Here is a 21145-nt window from a genome sequence, read left to right on the forward strand (position 1 = left end):
AGTGCGTAGTTTCCAACTACATGTACATACAAGAAATAGACGTGGGCATATTGAAGAAGAAAAGATGAAGGGCAAGAGCCGAGGATGTAAGGGTGCGTAGCGCGCGATGCGCATGACAGAGGCGGAAGGTACCGGTTTGACGCACGAAGACGCCCGCGGCCGGTGGAGCCTTCTTTTTCTGTATCCAAGCTTTGCGCAACTCCTCCGCCGCACTTCAACGACCTGCCACTGCTCCCCGGTGTAGCTGCAATTGGGTCCCACCAACAACTCTCTACTCGCTCAATATGCTGGCTGCTCGCTCTTTTGCCTCGCCCGCGCGCCAATGCCTGCGCCAGGCCAACCGCTCAAGATGGGCGCCCGCACTGTCCCAGGTGAGCTTCCATATAACAGCGGGACCACACGTTTGCCAGAGTTACTTCCAGCTCGCGCATGTGCCCTTGTGATGGAGAGTAAGAGAGGATTGAAGATGCGACAAAAAAAGAAGGGGAAAAGGAATTGAAAGAAGACGAGAAAAAAACAGGCTGATACATGGCCCAGGTCTCCGCCCGCACATACGCCTCTGAGGTCGCCAAGTTCCACGGCACAAAGGGTAGCGATGGCAAGTACTGCGTCACTCTGATTGAGGGTGATGGTATCGGCCCCGAAATCGCGCAGTCGGTCAAGGACATTTACTCGGCCGCCAACGTGCCCATCAAGTGGGAGTCGGTCGACGTCACCCCGCGCCTGAACGAGGAGGGCAAGACGGTCATCCCCGACGAGTCAATTGCCAGCGTCAAGAAGAACCTCGTCGCTCTCAAGGGCCCGCTGGCCACTCCCATTGGCAAGGGCCACGTCTCGCTCAACCTTACCCTCCGCCGTACCTTCAACCTCTTCGCCAACGTCCGTCCTTGCAGGTCCATTGCCGGCTACAAGACCCCCTACGACGACGTGGACACTGTCCTGATCCGTGAGAACACCGAGGGCGAGTACTCTGGTATTGAGCACATTGTGGTAGATGGCGTCGTACAGAGCATCAAGCTCATCACCCGCGAGGCCTCTGAGCGCGTCCTGCGATACGCCTTCCAGCACGCCCGCGACATTGGCAGGAAGAAGGTCCGCGCCGTCCACAAGGCCACCATCATGAAGATGTCCGACGGTCTTTTCCTCAGCACTGCCCGCGAGATTGCCAAGGACTTCCCCGACATTGAGTTTGACGCCGAGCTCCTTGACAACACTTGCTTGAAGATGGTCACCGACCCTGTCCCCTATAACGACAAGGTCCTCGTCATGCCCAACTTGTACGGAGACATTCTCTCCGACATGTGCGCTGGTCTCATTGGTGGTCTCGGTCTGACTCCTTCCGGAAACATCGGTGACAACTGCTCCATCTTCGAGGCTGTCCACGGATCCGCGCCCGACATTGCTGGCAAGCAGCTCGCCAACCCCACCGCGCTTCTTCTCAGCTCCATCATGATGCTGCGACACATGGGCCTCAACAGCGAGGCCGCTAACATTGAGCAGGCCATTTTCAAGGTTCTTGCTGAGGGCAAGGTACGTAGAATTCCTCATATTTGTTGTGGAGGTCAAATCGCTAACTTTACCACAGACCATCACTGGTGACCTCGGCGGCAAGGCCAAGACCTTCGAGTACGCCGACGCCGTCATCAAGGCGCTCAAGTAGATTGGAATATGGAATTGATGAGCATTGACACGACCGAATGGTAGCCATTGCATATCTGGATATGTACTAGTCCCTGTACTATAGCTGCCATTTAGCTAGATACACGCCTATACCACTTGAAATTTGCATATTGATAAGGACTTTTTGCGCTGCAGATTAGATTGTGTAACAAGATGCGAGTTCTGCTATGTTTGCGTGTGCTTGCATAATGATTGTGCAGCGCGAGCAAGAATAGCCGAAGTGGATGCGCCATGGCATGTGAACCATGAGCTTGACCTTTAAGTGACCACTACTCCCCAATGCCTCCCAAACCTCCCTTGCGCCTCCCTCCAAAACCTCGCGCTGCACCAAAAGCGCAGGTAAAGACTTCTCTGCCAGGCCTGACTCCAAAACCTGCTGCCCGAGCCCCGCCGCATTCGAAATCTACAACACCCGCGACACCGAACAATGCTTCCACCCCGCCTCCACCCCCGCCCTCGTCGAAATGGGCTGAGCAGAGTCGCTCAGGCTCAAGCAGCCGCTACATGAAATGGGGCACCAATGGCCTTGTAGCAATCTGCGCAATGCTCTTCCTACGCGACCACTACATCGAGTTCCAACACGTCCGCGGCTCCTCCATGTCCCCCACTCTCAGTCCCGACGTGCACGAGACAGGCCGGGAAGACTACGTCCTCGTGCGCCCATACCTCGAGCGCTCCAGACGCGGAGCAAAGAGCGAGCAAAACGACAACAACGAATGGGGCGTTAAGCGCGGCGACGTAGTGACGTTCTGGAAACCCCATAAGCCCTCTGAAATGGGTATTAAACGCGTAGTGGCGATTGAAGGCGACACTGTATATCCCGTTCGCGGCTACGCTTTCGATCCCGCGGCGCATGCGGACAGAGTGCAAGGGTCGCCGGATGGACTTGCAGATTACGACCCTGATTCTGTTGTCCCTGAAGAGCAGCAGCGGGAGCTGGGGAAGGTGGTGGTGCCGTATGGGCATGTGTGGATTGAAGGGGATAATTGGCGGAAGAGTCTTGATAGTAATGATTTTGGGCCGATTAGCAAAGGGTTGATTCAGGGGAAGGCGGTTAAGGTGTGGAGGGACTGGTTTGGACTGTTGGATGTGGGGGACGAGAGGAAGAAGGGGGAAAGAGGGATGAGGAGTCGGGTTGTGGAGGGACGGAGTGAGATTCCTGCGGTGTTCTTGGAGTGAGTGGTAAGAGGAGTTGCATGTTCGGGGGTATCAGGCTTGGGATGAACGAAATGTTCGGTATATGGTTCTAGGTATGTATTATGGACCACTTCCTTCGCGTTACTCATGCTTTCAGGAGCCTCTCGACTTCGTCGCATACAGCAGCAGTCACGCTTTCGGTAGTGTCATTCCCACAAAGGTTTCTGGTCTTTATACCACGTCCAGTGACGTTTTCGATGGCCTTGATCAGTATATTGGCTGCCTTGTCCTCACCAACCCATCGCACCATCTCAGCAGCACTCCAAAACGCTCCAATGGGGTTGGCGACGCCGCTTCTAGCATTGCCAGGTTCATAACCGTGATTCGGCGCAAATAAGCTTGGGTTCTTACGCGAAGGGTCAAGGCTACACGAAGTAGTTATGCCATTTGATCCGCTGAGTGCGTCTGCAAGATTCGACAGGATATCTGCATGCAGAGTGGTAGCAACGATTGTGTCGAAGGACGAGGGATGCAGAGTCATGTGGGTCGGCATATGTTCGACGAGCATGGTGTCAGCCCGCACGTCCTCATACTCTTTTGCAACCTCGTCAAAAACTTTGTCCCAGAGCGCCATGCCATGATTGTGGACATTCATCTTGGCCACCATGGTCAATCTCTTCCGTGGTCGCGACCTGGCTATCTCAAATGCATATCTCATGACCCGCTCGGTGCCGGCTCTGGTGAAGATGCTCACTTCGGTAGCTACTGCGTGTGGGCCATTTTCGTGAATTACACCGCCCTGGGTTGAGTAGTCGCCTTCGCTATTCTCACGGATGATGATCCAGTCAAGGTCGATAGGTGTGCAACCTACCAGTGGAGAGGTGATGCCCGGGAGAATCCGCTTAGGCCGCACGTTGACATGATGATTTAGCGACTTGCGTATGGGCTGGATCAAAGAAGCCAGTATAATCTCATCCGGGACGCCGTCCCCGCCTACAGCGCCAAAGTAGATGGCGTCGTAGTATTTGAGCTCGTCGGGTCCATTCGAGGGCATACATTCGCCCTCGTTGAGCAGACGTGTGGCGCCCCAGTCAAAAGTAGTAAAGTGGAATTCAAAGGTTCCAAGGGTAGAGGATAGCGTGTTGAGCACACGGACACCAGCTTCTAGGACCTCGGGGCCGATGCCGTCGCCAGGAATGCAGGCAATGCGGTATATAACGGCTGCGGCATGGATGTACGAGACCATGGTTGATGTTATTGGACGTTCAGCCCGGCATGAGCGGGAGAGGGACAGATGATGCTAGACTCGTATCACCAGGCCATGAGAGGGGCTAGTACATATATATGTCGACAATGATTTCTCTTATTCTCCAGGCAGACATTCTTTGTGCTTGAGCAATACAGGTGATGGGAGAGAGACTCAGCTATTACCTTTCCGGTCCCGAACTGTACTGTAGTGGCAGCCTGGGGCGTGTTGGTGTATGCAACCACTGTAGTAGTCAACTGTTAGCGGGTGCGGATAGCTTCCCCTCGGCGAGACCCTGTATTGCGCGTTCCCCGCGCTAACTCGCCACGCCACGCCCACTGCATCCACCCATAGCTCACCGCTCTAGCCAGACCACCTGGCCGACATCAAAAGCTCCGTCTGCTCCTCTGTTGCCCAGCTTTATCTTGCTTTTTCCTCATCCCTTCCTGCATTACATACATACTCCACAATGGCAGTTGCAATCCCCCCAGGCGGAACCTTCTTCGATACGCTCAACAAGAGCTTCGTCGATGTCGACATTGACGAGTCCAATGACAAGGCTATCAAAACGACCGACTTTCTCCAGGCTGCCGAGAGCTTGACTACTCTTTTCGATGTCTTGGGCGGAGTAGCCTTCAAGCCCGTCAAGAGTGACATGGCTGGCAACATCAAGGTGCGCACCAAGAGAAACCAACTCAACACTTGTACACATACCAACACAGGACAGAAAATCCAAGACAGACAGGCCGCTGCACCAACACTCTCCGAGACCCTCCAGGATCTTGTTCTCAACGAGCTCAAGGAGAAGAAGCACACTGCCACTGAAGGCCTTGTATGGCTGAACCGGTATGCACTCTCTACCAGCTCCAATGACCCTGTGCTAACGACCTTTCCAGTGGCCTGGACTTTACTGCCCAAGCTCTCCGCCACAACATCACCAACTCATCCGTCGAGCTTGCCCAATCCTTCCGTGACGCCTACGGAAACACCCTCAAGCCCCACCACTCGTTCGTCGTCAAGCCCATTTTCAGCGCCGCCATGAGCGCTACTCCATACCGTGCCGACTTTTACAAGAAGCTGGGAGACGACGAGACCAAGGTTCAGGCTGAGCTGGAGAAGTGGCTGACTGCGCTGGAGAAGGATGTTGCCGTCCTGAACGAGTTCCTCGCCAGGAAGGAGGCCAAGTGGTAGACGCATAGCCGTCACATATATGTGAACACGACAAAAACTGAATGATTTAAATGAAGATTGGCCAGCGCCATTGACGTGCTATGTTACATGATTATCATGCTGACATGGGGTAGTTATTATATACTACATGACCCAGCTCTTATCGTCTGCATACTGTGATGTTTGACCCATCATCCCCTTCAACCCGACTTCTTCCTCTGAAACACAAATAGCGCCTCGTCCTTGCCCGCAAAACTCGGCAGTGGCATCCTCAGCACAAGCTCAAACTGATTCAAATTCTTCTCCACCCACTCATCCACCACCACATCCCTAAACCCTGTAAACCCATTCCCATTCTGCGTCCCCGCAACAACAATCGTATCCCCCTCAAACGCCTTCATCATCGGCCCCGTAAAATCCCCCGTCGCCTGCGGATACACAAGCAACAGCACACACCCTTTCCCCCCACCATTCCTCATCAAATACTGCCTTCCATCCATCTTAATCGTATCCTTGATCCACATGACCCTGTACTCGCTCACCTGGCTATCCACAGCCCGCACATCGAGCTCCTTCGTCGCCCCGATATGCGCTACGGGGAAATGGCGAAGCATATACGTCCAGTACCCGTTTCCAGATCCTATGTCGAGGATCGGGCGCACGTCTTCTTTACTTGGGCGTGCGGGTTGTGCGAGTTTGGCGAGGACGTGCAAGGCGGCGTAGGAGGGGACGACGCAGCCGAAGTGGTGGTAGAAGAGGGGCAGGATGTGGTGGCTTATTTTCGTGCCCGCTGTTTCGGGGACGGGGCCCGCCCATTCGAGCTCGCTGCACGAGTAGTTCCACAGGTCTAGGTAGGGGTTTTTGTGCTCTCGGTCCTTTTTGCTGGGTAGGAGGCTGGAGTTTGGGGGCGTTGTGTTGAGGTAGCGGGAGGTTAGGTGTGTGGCTATTTTTTGACGGAGGGAATTTGCTTTTGAGCTTTTGAGGAGGGAGTTTAGGGATTTGGGGAGCGAGGTGCTGGGAGAGAAGAGGGATGTGTAGGTGGTTATTTCGTCGGGGGTGGGATAGGTCTGGGGGGGGGGGTGTTAGTATGGGGATGGTATGTTGGAGAAGGGCAGATGAAAGGTTTGGTTGGTAGGTGTTTGGGTGTTTGATAGAGGTTAGATACATACAGGTTGACCTTCTTCATCTTGATACCATCCGTGTAGCCCATGTTCTCTCTTTGCGTCAATGGCTCGCTGCGTGGCGTGTAGCGTTGTCTGTGCATGCGCCCGATAAACATAGCTGTCTGTAGGCGGGATGTCGAAGGCTTCTCCCATACATCTTGCTAGAGACTTTTCAGTGTGTAATGGCGAGTACTTTTCTTCTGACCATTCATCCAGGAAAGTATCGGGGTTGAAGTTCTCCAGTGCCATTGTGGTTGTCGACGGCACGTGACTAGATGATGATTGCGTTCTTCGCCCCACCGATTAACCCGTAAAACACACTCTCTATTCTCCAAGCTCTTTCTCAAACTCTTTGGACTACTCAATTCGGTTGTAGATAATACACAAAAACTCGTTACCCTCTCTTAGCGTTAGACACTGGGCGTTCTTGTTCTGCGCTCTTCGGCAAGCAGCCAATGACGTGTCGCTGATCAATAAGTGGCGGCCATCTCGTCATCCATCACTAATCAGCCAAGCGGCTCTTTTCCGTCCCCACATGCGGTCCTCCGCTAGTCCACCTTACTGGATCTTAGTCACTAATTGGAAATGCCTATGTAACAAGCAGAAAGAAAGCGCAGCATCGCCATGATGCAGCAACTAAAATCTGGGCTTACCAGCCGAGAATATAAAAACAAGCAGAGTCGTCGCATGAGCTGAAATCTCCTTTTCGTGATGACAGACACAACTTCAACATCAAAAGCATCCAGCCAACATCGTGCTTCATCTACACCTGATACCTCATACTCAACCACCACAAAAGTAATTACAGTCCTCGTAGGCTTACTAGCACTCACGCTGGCTCTCTCAACCGCCTTCCGCTCTTCTTTTTCTTCTCTCCTCTCAAAACCTACTCTCCGCACAATGTCAACCGCAACTCCTGCCTCCCTGAAAATCACAAAGCGACCCTGGTCTCAACGCGGTCACGCCGACCACGGCTGGCTCTACACATACCACACTTTCTCCTTTGCCTCGTACTACGACCAGCGACACGAGAGCTGGGGACCTCTCCGCGTCATCAACGAAGACAGAGTCGAAGCTGGAACTGGTTTCGGTACGTTTTTTCCTTCCTTCGAACACCCTCCCCAAAAAAACCCCACATGTATAGAAAAGTTACTAATACAAAAGAAAAGGAACACACAGCCACGCCGAATTCCTCATCTTCAGCTACATCGTCTCCGGCACCCTCGAGCACAAAGACAGCATGGGCAACCTCGAAAACCTACAACGCGGCGAAGTCCAATTCACCAGCGCGGGAACCGGAATCCGCCACTCAGAGTACAACCGCAACCGCGACTCTGAAGTCCACTTTTTGCAGATCTGGGCCAAACCAAATAAGAGGGGTCTCAAGCCGCATTACGAAACCAAGAAGTTTAGCGATGAGGAGAAGAAGGATAGGCTTGTACGAATTATGGAGTATACGGATAGATTGAGCAAGAGTGAGGGCGCGATTGGTCTGCAGGCGGATTTGAGTATGGATGCGTCGATTTTGGCGCCGGGAAAGAAGGTCGTGCATGAGATTGTGGCGGAGGGCCCCAGGAAGCTGTTTGCCCATGTTGTTATGGGTGGACGGACACAGCCGAAAACTGGGGGTGCGCAGATTAAGATTGGAGAGACGATTTTGGGAGAAGGGGATGGCGCGTATATTGATGGGGCCAAGGGACCAGGCAAGATTGAGATTGAGAGTGTGGGGGATAAGGAGGCGGAGTTTTTGCTGTTTGATATGGGGCCTGAGGATGCGTAGAAGGGGAGGTGATGAGTGATGGTTATTTTCTTGGTTTGTTGTCTTAGAATTGTATAGCATTGATTTCGTTACGAATTTATTTATCTGGACTACTACTCTCAAGGCAATTTATCTCAAAAACAATATCATGGGCAGTCATTTCCAAATTCAGTTCTTACTCATGCCTTTACAATACCAAAAGCCGCAGCAATGGAAGAAGCAATCCATGTCAAAGTCGAGAATCCAAGTTGTGGTGTACAAAACCTGTATACTGTCAGTTCAATCCGAATAGAAACCTCAGGAAGCAACCATAACGAACAACTCGATAAAAGAGAAAAAGTGACTTACTCCTCATCCGAAATGCCCACGAATCCAATCCAAAACACCCACTGTGCAATCCACAGCAAAAGCATACAAAAGAGTACGACCAGCGTGGCCCAAATCATACTCCACTTCATCCCGTATCCTCTTGGACTCTGCGTCGACCCCGTCCCATACCCCCTATGTCCATACCCCTTGTTCTGCACCAACGGCGTATGTTCCGAATCACGCCCCTGGTATCTGGAGTGGGTCGTTCGTGTGTCGCTCCAGCGACCAGCCCCACCTGCTGGCATGCTCATGCTGACAAGGACGACTAAGAAGGCGACTAAAGACAGAATTCCTGCAATGACCCACATTCGGGCTCCAGTGTACATGTACGTTGCGGCCGGCAAGTTGAGTAACGGCGGTGAAGCCGAATTATAGAAATCGTGTTCGAAGCCGTAGGACACTGTTGATAGCATAGTGGGTAGAGAGAGAAGTTGCAAAAGGGTTTCGGAGACGAGGCTAGTTAGCACGGCGGAGGTGGAGCCGGTGGAGAGGGCGAGGAGGACGGGGAGCCAGGTTAGGCGTGGGAGGGTGCACCAGAGGAGGGCGAGTTCGACCATGGGAGTTTCGCCGTAAGAAGGGGTTGATTGGATGAGCATGGCGTTGATGGCGTTGGCAAGGAGGTAAAATGCTGCTACGGCAATGCCGCGGGGGAGCCAGAGGAGGCTGGATAGGGGGGTTGTGGGTGCGTTGGAGGATGAGGTGAAGATGGCGGGGAAGACGGCGGCGAGGTTGATGAGGAGGAGGCTCATTTGTTTCCATTCGATGGAGGCACATGCTTGTTCGGGGGCTGATGGGTTGGTTTCGCCTGGGCTGTTGTTTGAACGACTGAATGAGTCTTTGTACCATGTCCATGGAATCGCCTCGCGACGAGTGACCCGAGGCATTCGATACCAGTCCTCTGGTAAACCATGCCAGTTTTCTTCAGCGCCGCATAAATCGTGGAGCCAGTGTACATAGTCGATCCGGTTGTCGAAGTCGTGGCAGGATCCTTTGCATGTGTCGTAGCTGATGTTACGGCAGAAACATGATCTCTCCACTGCACGCTGAACATAGCAGTAGCCGTCGAAGCCGATTCTACAAGCATTAGTCGTGCATTGGCCCTTGAGCCGCATCACGTTATCTGGCATGGAATCGAAGCACTGGGGCCACTTCCACCTTTCCGCAGGAATGTAATCGTAAGGAGTGGTTTTGAGTCCCTGCCTCCAGTTGGGGGGAAGCGACGCAGGTCCGCAAGTAGCATGCATCCATAACCGTTGCCTCGTTAAGTCTACTCCAGGCCCTGCACAATCGCCTTCTGCAAGTCTTGCATCAAATGCCTTGCAGAAACACTGCTTGTCGAAATAAAGATTGTCCGGGATAGTGGCATGTGTTAGGTCGTACCCGGCAACTTCAGTATCTAGAGCGACCATTGAATGCTCACGTTCATGATACTCCCATGGACGTTTAACATTGCCCGTATGTCTAGTAGTAGCCTCGAAGCCACAGGATGCCATGACTTGTCTAAACGACTCCATTGACGAAGCGGATACCGATTCGGTCAGACATGCCGGCGCTTTGTCTATGATACGAACAGCCGCATATCCTTTGGTCAGCGAGGCTGGAGAGAGCCACTGTAATCCATTGGCATCGCCGACCTCAATAAGCCATGTACGATCCGTCGTTGCGCGGATCCACTGGTACAGTTGTGCCTTTTTCAGAACCGAACGGCTACAGGAATCGATGTACTGTTCAAGAAGTTGAGGGGAAATCTCGGTGTTGAGACAGCTAAGCTGAGTGCGCCATTGGTGGCGGGTACAGATTACTCCAAAGTGCCGCATGCATTGCTTCCTTGTGCATCTTGTCATGGCATTCAACCATGCTGCCTGGTCCTGCTCAGCGATGCACTGAGGCATGGGTGGTAAAGTCTCGGGGTAGACCCAGTCATGTTGAGCATCCAGTGGTATGAATAATGGGGGCTCTTCATCCAACACAAGCTCGGTAGGATGGAGAGATATGTCTGTAGCCTTGCTTAGCGCCGGGAGCAAACGAGGACTGGGGGAATCATCACCTTGAAGCACATCCTCGGCCCTAGCGGTCGCTAGCAATGCGAGCAGAATGGTTGGAACCCTCATTCTAAGAAGAGGGCCGGGCAATGAAGAATGAAAGAGTGGTGTGAAGAAAGCTGGGTCAGCCTAGTGTTGTGAGTTGCGGGGTTGCTGCGCTGCGGCGCATTGGCGCTAAGGTTTGTGTAACCACCACAACGCATTGATGGTGCAAGTCCAGCTGCCAATGCTCTTTGATAGGCGCCAGCGAACATGAATGGCGCTAGAACATCTGTTGAAGTAGGTAATGGGAATGTTCATTCAGGATGATCTCAGGGCATCTAAATGACATTTAACAGGACTTCGAACCAAACATTCGGAAGCCTTCTTTACATTACCTTCTAAAGGGAAACCACTAAATCGACTATCTTCTCATTCTTTCAACTTACCGATTACTTGACAGCACTTTGAACCAGGTATTCAGAAACAATCTTTACATTACCTTTCAGATAATAGACTAAATCAACTATGTGCACATACTTTCAAGCTCCCGATTACTTACCGACGCAAATATTTAACGTGAGAGTCTCAGCAGTGTTCTAAGCAAGACACACTACCAGACACCTCACAACTTACCCATCTTGTCTTCGCCCAGGCACCTCACCTCACCTAAATCAACCTCGTGAAATTGATGCTCGTTATGATGTCCATACTTTCCTTCATAAAAGGACTTCTCAGACGACACACGAGCCGGTTGATAGTTACCTATTCCGCCATCAGGGAACCTATCACCCATGTACGGCGAGCTAGGTGCGGGAGGCGGTGTCATCTGCTTGTTAAAGGGTTCGTTGTTGATAACCTTGGAAAAAGCAGCAGTATTAACCTCAATGTCCTTGGTTTGCTGAATTGCACGCTGCCTGCTACGGCGCTCGCGGACAACGATAACGACAAGGAGGGCTATGACTGCTACACCTGTCACTACTATCACGGTGATCAGAGTAGCCCTATGCATGGTAAAATATACATGAGTCTCAGACGCGTAGAGGCCACGCTTGACTGAGGCGTGATGGTGAGATGTCGAGCAATTGGACATGGGTGCCATGTCGGAGCGGACCATGTCGTGCAGCGAGTGTCTAAAATAATCTTTGGTGATCGGCAGGCAACGATGCTGGCGATCTCGGGAAGCAATGCGTGCACGTGAAAGATCAGCGAATTGTTTTACTAAGAGAAAAAACAACGGTGCAGGTGTGTCGAGGAAAAATTTCTAACTGGATCTTCTATTTGTAGTAGTTCGTGGGCAGTTGTATTGTGGGCAGACAATGTCGTTACCTTGCATCATAGGCCAACAAAAGCCCAGCCTCGGGATATTTCCATGCATGATGACCAGGAAGCCTAGACATATAATTGTTCGCGAACATGGAAACATGTTGTTTAGTCTGTTTTATTGGATGTTCATGAGATCGTCGCTGTTATCCACGAGGGGCGCAGCTTGAAAAAAAAGGTCATAATTGTTGAGCTGCAACCCCCGTGCGGCCGTAGTACAACGCCAGTTATTGCATTGCATCGAACTGACCATATGTCGCTCAGCAGCTCACCCCCCTTATTGCAGCGCATGGATGGTGATGCAGCGTCCGCCTAGAGACCAAGGTACTGGCAGATGGGCCAAGTTAGACGACTCAAGAGGCCGTTGTGGCAATGGGCCAATCAAGGGGGGATGGCGTAAGCATGAGCGAAAGGATTGCTGACCCAAGAGAGGGCAAAAGGAGCGTGAGTGGGTGTGAGTGGGTGTGAGAATGTGGGTGAATGCGGAGTGCATGGTAGGATGACGCTAGCGGGGAGGTGCATTATTGAAGCCGTCTGTCGCGGCTGAAACGCCCGACAATGGACGCGCGGCGTTACGTCATAGGCTGGCTGCAGACCTCACATCATGCATGACAAGGAGCTGAAGACTGAACAGGTGAATGCACAAACATTGGTATGCGCTGGACAATTGCGACATGCGACAGACCAATTTCTCTTCATGCAGCTTGATGCACCGAGGTAAGTAAGTAAGAGGAGGGAGAGCATACAACACACGATTAGAAACAAGCATGGTCAAGAGAGGGAAATGAGCTTTGAATATTTCCATTGAAATGACTTAATATTATAATATAGACCGTCTGGTTATACCCCAGTTTCGCCATGAACCCATTCTTATCCCTAATGCCTCGTTTGTTTGAGACAAAGCGATGTCAGCTCTTGGCTGAGGCATCGCTAGCCGATGGAAGAAGCTACCGGAGGGAAATATGATGCTGATGAAGATGATTTGTCGACAAGAAGACTTAGAACCCATCTAGGGGCACTTATAGGAGACCAGCAATGGCGAAGATACCAGCGGCAGCGGCACCCATGGCGGGGAGAGCGTTCTGGTTGGCAGCACCGGTCGACTGGGAACCAGCAGATGAGGTGGCAGAAGAAGCAGCAGAGCCCAGAGATGCTGTGGCGGAACTCAAAGCAGACTCAGCCTCGGAGCGGATAGATGAGGCAGCAGCGTCGGCACTTGAGCGGATGCTGGAGGCAGCAGAGGCAGCGTCAGAGGGAAGGCCGGCAGCGCCAGAGGTGATTTGGGAACCAATGCTGGAGGCAGCAGAGGCAGCGCCAGAGGGAAGGCCAGCAGCGCCAGAGGTGATACGGCTGGCAAGGCTCTCAACATCGGAGGCGACGTTGGAGGGAAGGCTGCCGGCAGCAGAGGTGAGGGAGGCGATGACGCTGTCAATCTGGGCGTTGGCAGCACCAGCGGCGAAGAGAGCAGTGGCAATGTAGGAGAAACGCATCTTGATGGTGTATGAGGGTGTTTGTGTCGTTGACGGTTGAGTCGAGGGAGAATTGAATCAAGTGTTGATGTTGGAGTGTGGGTATCTGATGTGGAATGGAGAGTACAAGCAAGACTGGGCGACGTGAAGGGCCTCTTATACCAGCCGCGAGCCGTAGTACTAGCGCCGTCAATCAATCGAAACAGTGTGCTGGCCTGGCTACGTGATGCACATTGACACTACGCACCGCCTCGTCCACTTTTTCCCACAAGGCTAAAATTGGGAAAAGCGGCGGCGGGTGACGCCACATGTCGCGCCTCGTTCGTCTTCCCCAGCCTGTCGGAAGACAGCATCAACCGGACCCGTCTCCACTCTACTCGTGCTCCCACGGACGGACGAGTTGCAAGTGAGCTGGGCGATCAATTCATGACGTCGTCTAAGAGGCCAATACTACGTTCCTAATTTCCTTGTCCCATGTTGCAGCCAAGGTCCGCGGACATGGGAGACGGGCTGTGTGTGTGTGTGTGTCGGATGGGCAGTGTTTGAACGCTCTCATGCCATTCTCGCGTCGTTGACTACTACTGTTGCTAAAACACTGCCTCCTCTCCTTACTTGCTGTGTAGAGCAAGATGCTATTTCCAGCACACAAGGCCTTGTTCCCGAGCTGAAACTTGCCCTGCCCCAAGCATAGTAGGACGTCGTTGGGCCAAGCTTTCGCCCCGTCAGCACCATCTCAAAGTCAGAAAAGGGACCCTGGCATCTCACTACACCTAGTAACAGAACAGCAAAATAGCCATACTAGCAGTAATTACTACTGCCGCCCTTCTCTCCAACTCGTCAACTATTCACGGCTTTTGCTGGACACCGGGCTGCTGCAGTGGGAAACGCGATTCCAACGTCCCGCCGATCCACTGTTGTTAGGGCAACCCCCATCCAAGCCTTGGCCATGCATCCAGCCTTTCCCAGCCATGGACAAATGATGAAACGAGCATGTCGTCACATGTCCCCAACTTCATCTTGATTCAGGCCACACACACACACACAGCAATGGCCCTGTCCTCCTCTTCGTAGAAGCAGCACCACCAAGCTGACCCCGAGCTCACCTCAGCCGAAGGATTCAACGGCCCAAGACAATGACGCACCCTAATGTGGAATAAATTGTGGCTCTGGATGCTACTGTACACTAGCTCGTGGCGCGGCTATGAGGCAGAGGCAAAAAAACGGGCTGTGCCATGATGCTGTGCTGCGGGTGGTGTGCGTGCCTGGCCATCCACACCCAAACCCCAGCCCTACGCCGATCTCGCCATGGACAACAACAGCAACAACCAACCCCTGTCATTGCAGACCAGCCAAGCCCGTCTTTGCCGGCTACCTTGCTCCCGTTCCCTCATCCCACTGTTCACGCAATCGCAACGCTTGCCTTGATTTCCTCGTTTAGAAAACACTGCTCTCCTGTCCACGTAATTACTTGAGATTTATTCCCCGAAACGGGCGCGCGTAGCCACTGACATCATCCTCCACCTCATCCCCTAACGCCCTAACGCCCCAACGCCCCCATACTAGCCCACGCATACGACTTTTGCACCTCGGCATTTTTTTTTCTCTCCATCTCCTGCATACCACTAATGCTAGCATTAAATCGTTCCCCTTACTTGCTACTCCCAAATCGCATACACAAGTCTGCAACATGCAAGTAAACAATGTGCATTTAGCCCTAATAGGCCCGAAAAAACGAGGCCGGGAAAATTGCAACAAGTTTGTACACGTAGTTGTGCTAGCTAAGAGAGGGCATTGTTGTTCAGGGCAAAAAAGGTAATAATATCGGTGTAGAGTACAGCGCAGGGCTTGGGGCGCTACGGACGGGGGAATACGAAGGTAACCTAGTTATGCCGGATTAGATTGGACTGGACCCCTGGTGTGTGTGTGTGTGTGTGTGTGTGTGTGTGTGGGTTTGCTAGGTTGGCTTCCAGAAGGAAGTGCTGGTATGCTAAAGTGAGGGACTGACATCATTCATTATGCATCTTTGAGATGCAGGTGTTCTCCTGGAATGTGTCCAGCCGAGTTTGTTCTTCCCTTTTGATTATTCCCGAGTAAACACCAGCTATTCCCAATAACACGCGTGGTACTACCAACATTTCATCCCATCACTCAGACCAAACGTAAAGTTGCAAGAAAAATACTACGTCGCCAACTACATTTCACAATGTCCAATATATACACATCAACAACCCCAACAAAATATCTACAATGAAGTTCAACCCCTCCCCCCATACTAACACGTCTACCCCATCCGATCATCCCACACACACTCTACATCCCCCCTCTCCTCCCCCCTCCACACACCCCCAGGCACATTCTGCGCCGCAACCGCACTTCGAATCCGCGTCCCCAGCTCCGGCGGTCCAGAGCCTACAACCTGTGTCCGCCCGCTTTCCACCGTCTCGCTCATGAAGTTGGATACTAGAGAGGATACGTCCGGACGCGCATTGCTCAACCATGTGATGTTGAAATCCGGGCATTCGCGCTTTAGTTCGTCAATCTGGCGGTTGAGATCCATGGATTCAATGGTAGATGCTGGTTCTAGTGCTGCGTCGTCGTCGCCGTAGTCTTTGTCTTTGTCCTTGCCTTTGCCGCTGTCGCTGTCGCTGTCGAGCTGGGCTGAGGCGGCTTGTTGTGTAGTCTCGGGTCTGGTGACGAAGATGCGGATGCGGAAGCGCTTGGTTGTGCTTACGGATACAACGGGGGCGTCGTCTTTCTTCTCGATGTCGCTGCTGCTGGAACTGGTTGCTTCGTCGCTCTGGCAGAGCTGCGATTTTAAGTATGCGAGTTCGGGGGCGATCCAGGCGAGGTTCTCAATGTGGCGGATGGTCCAGATGAGCTCGATGTTGCAGACGGGCGAGGAGGGGGAGAGAGCGTCCATGATGACAGGGAGGGTGTAGGTTATTCCTGTGCCGCCGGAGATGGCGAGCATGTTGGAGACCTCCTTGTTGACGATGGAGCTGCCATATGGACCCATCATGATCACTGGGGTAGATGCTTGAACGCGCGGATAGCAGTTTGCAGCAGCATCGGCAAGAGCAGCAAGTTTCGCGGTCTCGCCCTTGCAGGCACGGATGATGTAGGTATGGCGTTGTAGAGGAGAAGAGCTGTTTGGGTTCGAACCTGGCGTAAACGGATGTGACTGCCACATGTTGAGTGCAGGAAAGGTGAGGTAGAAGTGTTGGCCAACTGCCCAAGGGCTATGCTTGTGGTAAAATGTCATACGAACGATGGTACCTGTAGGATCCTGGAAAGTATCTAGGATCGCTGGAGTAGAGCGGAAGCCAAACCCACCACCCCTTTGTTTGTGGCCAGTGTGGATGAGAATGGTGCGAACACTCCGAGCAACCAAATCGAACCCCATAATCGCAAACGATGCGATCATCCAGCACGAAAGCTTCTCCCAGTGGCCCCAGCAGGCTCCAATGTAAAGGATGGAGACAATGAGATGCGACTTGCGGAAGAACTCGTAGCCCGTCCAGCGGATCACGGGTCGGAGGCTGAAGACGAACAAGAACGTGACCAAGGCCTGTGCAATGCAGCCCCAGACCATGTACTTTTGGTTGATGAACTTGGTGTAGACAGTAGGTTGTGGCTGGTAAAGCTTTGCTTCGATAATAGTCCAGATGATGGCATGAACGAATGACTGGACAAGAATAATGCGGCCTGTCCAACGGTGTAGAAAGTTGAAGCTCTGGTAAGGAATGCCTGTGACCATGCTGAGGATCGAGTCACGGCTGCACAAGGCAATGGTCAATGGAGTGAGAGCAAAGGCAAAGGCACCAATGCGGTCAGCGAATCCACCCATACCAGTGCGAGTATTGTGCAAGTTACTGTCCTTGATTGGCGTAACCCATGTCTTGTATGTGATGCCAGCAAAAGAAAAGACCGTGAGGTAGGCGCAAAACAAGGCAAGGATTAATACTTGCAGCCTTGTAGTATACCTGAATACCTTCGAGCACTCAGGCAATAGATATTTGCGAACAGCCGATGATGCCAGTCTTGTAAGGCGATATACGAAGCTCTGTCTTGGACCGTTCTGTTTCTGCGGGTGCGCTAATCGAAACACTACGAACAAGAGGAGGATGAGACCGATAACAGCCCACATGACAAAGGTGAAGATCATTGATGTCTCGTGGTCGCCATAGACGGAATCCAGGTATTCACAGGTCCCTTTGTCGTTGGTGCATGGCATTTTCCGCACCGCATAGCCCCAGTAATCGATTGTATACTGGACATTGTCATCGGACTGGATGTGACGGGCGGCCAGTAGGTTGGTAGTCGAATTGAAGAACATGGCGACAGGCAGATGCAGCGCTGCTGCGAGAGAAAAGGACAAACAAATATGTGTACAAAAGAAGAGAGTTGAGGGAGTTGCCAGAATTCGGCATGGCGATTACTTGACTGAAGACAAATAGAGGACCCAAGACCATTGGCAAATTTCTAGTTCCCACAGTAGCACCACAGTATATTGCAGTGCGTTCACGTTTGACGTTTGACAGGATTTTGTTGCAGCTGTCAGGTTCCTTCGAACAGAGTGTCCAATCGTAGCATTTTGATTGATGAAGCCGAAACGAGGTTGTACCCACATACCCACCGGCGAGGGACCGCTCGTTTTGATGGCCGGATTCAGCATCCGGGACGGCCTCTTGGTAAGTCTCAACAGCCGGATTAAAAACTGTCACTACCACAACGGTGCAACTTTACGATAATGCCAACGCTAAACACCTCTTGGCTATATAAAACACGAGCGAAGAGATGATGCCATCGATGATGGGGATTTTGGATTTCTTGACAGGATTGAAAATGCTGGCTCTGGTAAGTTTAGCGGTGGCTTGGGTTGTCGTCGAAGTAATTTCGATCCACAATGAGACGGTGTTGATACGAATGGCGGATTGTAGGACTTGTGGTAGTACGAGGTTGCGATGGATCGAGGATGTTTATGGTGCTGGGCAGCACTAGAGTGTCACGTGATTGCATACCATGTGTGTCGTGTCACGTGCTACATGTCACGTGATCTATGCAACTCGTGCGGTGCTAGTACAAATGGCGGTTGGGGGTGCAATGGAAATTGCCTCGGACGGGCTACGGAGCACGATGCATCCAGCGCGCACCTGATACGCTGAACGTATATATACAAGTACACGTGTACCTGTGTATGAGCTGGATGCGAACAGGGCGTCGACTGGACGGGACTGAATTGCGAACGGACGCTGGAGATTGCTGGCGGCTCTATCTTATTATTTGTTACGCCTCGCCAACGTCGCCCCTGGGCTGGAAAAAACAAAAGGAGGCCCCACTTCTCGCGGTCGACCCCTGCCAAGATGCCACACGGATGCTCGGACGAACCTTTCACGCCCTAAGTAACAGCCATTTCTGCGGCCATGATTTCCGCCGCTGCCCTCGCCGCTCACCTCAATTGTTATGCCCACTCGTTGCATAGCAGCCCGCCATGGACGTAGCTCTCGAAATCCTCGATCCTCTTATTCTGGATAAAGCCTATGCATGGGCTCTACCCGCCTCATCCCCCGCCTTTACAAACTCTTCATCAGCCACATTTTCGGCGGCGGCGGGCTCACCGCTTACTTCGCAATGGCCGCGCGACAACATCTATCGTCAGATTGTGTCACTTCTCACCATTACCCAGTTGGGCGCCACCTCGCTCTATCTCTTCTTCAGCGCCCTGTCTTACTATCTTGTCTTCGATCGCCGCCTCGAGTATCACCCGCGTTTCTTGAAGAACCAGGTCCGACAGGAGATTAAGTCGTCCTTGTTTGCCATCCCTTTCATCAACTTGATGACCCTTCCTGTGTTTCTGGCAGAGGTCCGTGGCAAGAGTCTGCTCTATGCCAAAACAAGCGACTACGGCTGGCAGTGGCTGATCGTGTCGACCGTCCTGTACATGGCCTTCAACGATATTGCCATCTACTGGATTCACCGCCTCGAACACCACCCTAGCGTGTACAAGTACATTCACAAGCCACACCACAAATGGATTGGTAAGTTTTGTTTTCCCTGTGTTTCCCATTACTGTTTTGTCGCTTTGCGCATTTAAGAGGAAAATGCTAACAAAAGAAAAGTCCCTACACCATGGGCTGCCCTGGCTTTCCACCCGGCTGACGGATTCATTCAATCTCTGCCATACCAGTAAGTACCATATTGCCCGTATCCCTAACAAGTCATTTCTAAAACCCAAAAAGCATCTTCGTCTTCATATGTCCAATGCAGAGATACCTGTACATGGTCCTCTTCGTCAGTGTCCAAATTTGGACCATCTTCATTCACGACGGCGACATGATTTCGGGTCATTGGACCGAAAAATTCATCAACAGTCCTGCGCACCACACGCTGCACCACATGTACTTTACCGTCAACTATGGACAGTACTTCACCTGGGCCGACAACTACTTTGGCTCCCACAGGGCCCCGGAGCCCTCGCTCGACCCCATCCACGATGCTCTCAAGGTGATGCGGGCAAAGGGTCTTGTCGACGAGCAGGGTAACCTGATCAAGCATGCCAAGAATGAGTAATGGGAAAAAGTTTTTAGAGGTGCCGATGTATCATATAGACTTTGTTAATACGATAATGTAATGTCATATTGTGGTGTGTTTTGGTCATACAGAACACACCCGTAGTAATAATTTTAACTCCAGTACATGCATCGTGCATGAGTTGACGTCTTATCAAAGTCCCCCTAGAGCTGACGATTGCAGCCTTGGCTGCATAGTATGATCCGTCCCAGTGGTATTTTGTCGAAGGAATGCAACATAATTGGCTCTAAAGCAACCTCTCCTGCGATTGGCTTCAGCTATGCCGCGATATAAAAAGCAATAATAGAACGGGTTATATCACCAACGATAGCAGCTCCCGCCAAATCGCTGATAGCAACCAACCAGACCAGCCCACACCATTGCGCAACCAGAACATCTAGCAGTCACAAGCAGCGAAATAGACAAAAGCAATATATAGCTCAAGCTACACTTTTTCCCCTTAGCCCCTCCTCCGCAGAGGAGCTATTAATCATACACTATCCAAACACCATGTGCGAAAACTTCTTGAAAAAAAAAACATCTTCCATCGCCATTTCTACAACATACTAGCGAATAAAGAGACACTTGCACTCCCTTTCCTCTCGCCCTATTCCCAGTATATATGTGGAGTTGGGAGCGTTTTTTCTTTTCTCTTTCGTTTGTACCTGAGCAGCACTTTAACGTTGCATTATAGTACCTGGTCCATGCACCTTTTTTGTACCACCATGCCTATACTACGTCTAGAATAGTAACTTGGGGGGGGGGGGCTCGCTTCCCGGGTTTCTGTTGGGAGTGTGTTGGCAATTGACTTTTCTGGGTAAATGTTGAGTTTGCTATTGGTGCGGTGGATATTGCTTGCTTCGGTACTTTTGAGTGCTTTGATATGATTTGTTTCTTTATCAAATTCTTTTTGTGCGATATTGATGTTTGGTTTTGTTGATGAGAAAAATATGTTTTGGTTGGTTTTTGATTTAAGGTTTGGATGTGGGATCAATTTAAGATCGATGCATAGTTGTGATTGCGTGAGCTATGGAATGTTAGTGATTTGAGGGAAGGTGTTTTTGAAAAAGTGATCAAGATCACTTGCTAATTGTTTCCTGTTGGTAGTGTCTCGCAGCGTGCTACATGATACTCCTGGTCATTCACAGTTGCTATCATGTTAGGTACAGCGGATCTCACAACAGTTGCGCCAATCATACTGTAGTCGATGTGGCTCAGGTAGAGGTCAACTAAGAGTG

At 51.7% G+C, this 21145-nt stretch overlaps 10 protein-coding genes across 10 annotated transcripts; 5 read left to right on the forward strand and 5 right to left on the reverse strand.

The window, feature by feature from the left end:
* Nucleotides 1-284: 284 nt before the first annotated feature.
* On the forward strand, nucleotides 285-1660 carry COCCADRAFT_88172 (uncharacterized protein; the record flags this gene model as incomplete). The annotated part of the gene is made up of 3 exons (XM_007711046.1): nucleotides 285-371; nucleotides 538-1530; nucleotides 1586-1660. 3 exons carry the CDS (start codon nucleotides 285-287, stop codon nucleotides 1658-1660), a joined length of 1155 nt encoding a protein of 384 aa, XP_007709236.1.
* Nucleotides 1661-2184: 524 nt separating this feature from the next.
* COCCADRAFT_88200 (uncharacterized protein) lies at nucleotides 2185-2859 on the forward strand (the record flags this gene model as incomplete). Its single annotated transcript, XM_007711047.1, has 1 exon — nucleotides 2185-2859. One exon carries the CDS (start codon nucleotides 2185-2187, stop codon nucleotides 2857-2859), a length of 675 nt encoding a protein of 224 aa, XP_007709237.1.
* Nucleotides 2860-2962: 103 nt separating this feature from the next.
* On the reverse strand, nucleotides 2963-4063 carry COCCADRAFT_88235 (uncharacterized protein; the record flags this gene model as incomplete). The annotated part of the gene is made up of 1 exon (XM_007711048.1): nucleotides 2963-4063. The coding sequence occupies one exon, from the start codon at nucleotides 4061-4063 to the stop codon at nucleotides 2963-2965; it is 1101 nt and encodes a 366-aa protein (XP_007709238.1).
* A 469-nt stretch (nucleotides 4064-4532) lies between these two features.
* Nucleotides 4533-5254, forward strand: COCCADRAFT_88072 (uncharacterized protein; the record flags this gene model as incomplete). Its single annotated transcript, XM_007711049.1, has 3 exons — nucleotides 4533-4736; nucleotides 4791-4909; nucleotides 4960-5254. 3 exons carry the CDS (start codon nucleotides 4533-4535, stop codon nucleotides 5252-5254), a joined length of 618 nt encoding a protein of 205 aa, XP_007709239.1.
* Nucleotides 5255-5433: 179 nt separating this feature from the next.
* On the reverse strand, nucleotides 5434-6645 carry COCCADRAFT_88067 (uncharacterized protein; the record flags this gene model as incomplete). Its single annotated transcript, XM_007711050.1, has 2 exons — nucleotides 5434-6300; nucleotides 6403-6645. 2 exons carry the CDS (start codon nucleotides 6643-6645, stop codon nucleotides 5434-5436), a joined length of 1110 nt encoding a protein of 369 aa, XP_007709240.1.
* A 651-nt stretch (nucleotides 6646-7296) lies between these two features.
* COCCADRAFT_34146 (uncharacterized protein) lies at nucleotides 7297-8176 on the forward strand (the record flags this gene model as incomplete). Its single annotated transcript, XM_007711023.1, has 2 exons — nucleotides 7297-7486; nucleotides 7566-8176. The coding sequence occupies 2 exons, from the start codon at nucleotides 7297-7299 to the stop codon at nucleotides 8174-8176; spliced, it is 801 nt and encodes a 266-aa protein (XP_007709213.1).
* A 158-nt stretch (nucleotides 8177-8334) lies between these two features.
* On the reverse strand, nucleotides 8335-10635 carry COCCADRAFT_34147 (uncharacterized protein; the record flags this gene model as incomplete). Its single annotated transcript, XM_007711024.1, has 3 exons — nucleotides 8335-8419; nucleotides 8504-10520; nucleotides 10572-10635. The coding sequence occupies 3 exons, from the start codon at nucleotides 10633-10635 to the stop codon at nucleotides 8335-8337; spliced, it is 2166 nt and encodes a 721-aa protein (XP_007709214.1).
* Nucleotides 10636-12887: 2252 nt separating this feature from the next.
* COCCADRAFT_23735 (uncharacterized protein) lies at nucleotides 12888-13358 on the reverse strand (the record flags this gene model as incomplete). Its single annotated transcript, XM_007711009.1, has 1 exon — nucleotides 12888-13358. The coding sequence occupies one exon, from the start codon at nucleotides 13356-13358 to the stop codon at nucleotides 12888-12890; it is 471 nt and encodes a 156-aa protein (XP_007709199.1).
* A 2260-nt stretch (nucleotides 13359-15618) lies between these two features.
* COCCADRAFT_23736 (uncharacterized protein) lies at nucleotides 15619-17673 on the reverse strand (the record flags this gene model as incomplete). The annotated part of the gene is made up of 1 exon (XM_007711010.1): nucleotides 15619-17673. One exon carries the CDS (start codon nucleotides 17671-17673, stop codon nucleotides 15619-15621), a length of 2055 nt encoding a protein of 684 aa, XP_007709200.1.
* A 1155-nt stretch (nucleotides 17674-18828) lies between these two features.
* COCCADRAFT_23737 (uncharacterized protein) lies at nucleotides 18829-19907 on the forward strand (the record flags this gene model as incomplete). The annotated part of the gene is made up of 3 exons (XM_007711011.1): nucleotides 18829-19375; nucleotides 19457-19523; nucleotides 19577-19907. 3 exons carry the CDS (start codon nucleotides 18829-18831, stop codon nucleotides 19905-19907), a joined length of 945 nt encoding a protein of 314 aa, XP_007709201.1.
* Nucleotides 19908-21145: the final 1238 nt, after the last annotated feature.

This window comes from Bipolaris zeicola (assembly GCF_000523435.1).
Source record: "Bipolaris zeicola 26-R-13 unplaced genomic scaffold scaffold_24, whole genome shotgun sequence".
NCBI classification, from domain to species: Eukaryota; Fungi; Ascomycota; class Dothideomycetes; order Pleosporales; family Pleosporaceae; genus Bipolaris; species Bipolaris zeicola.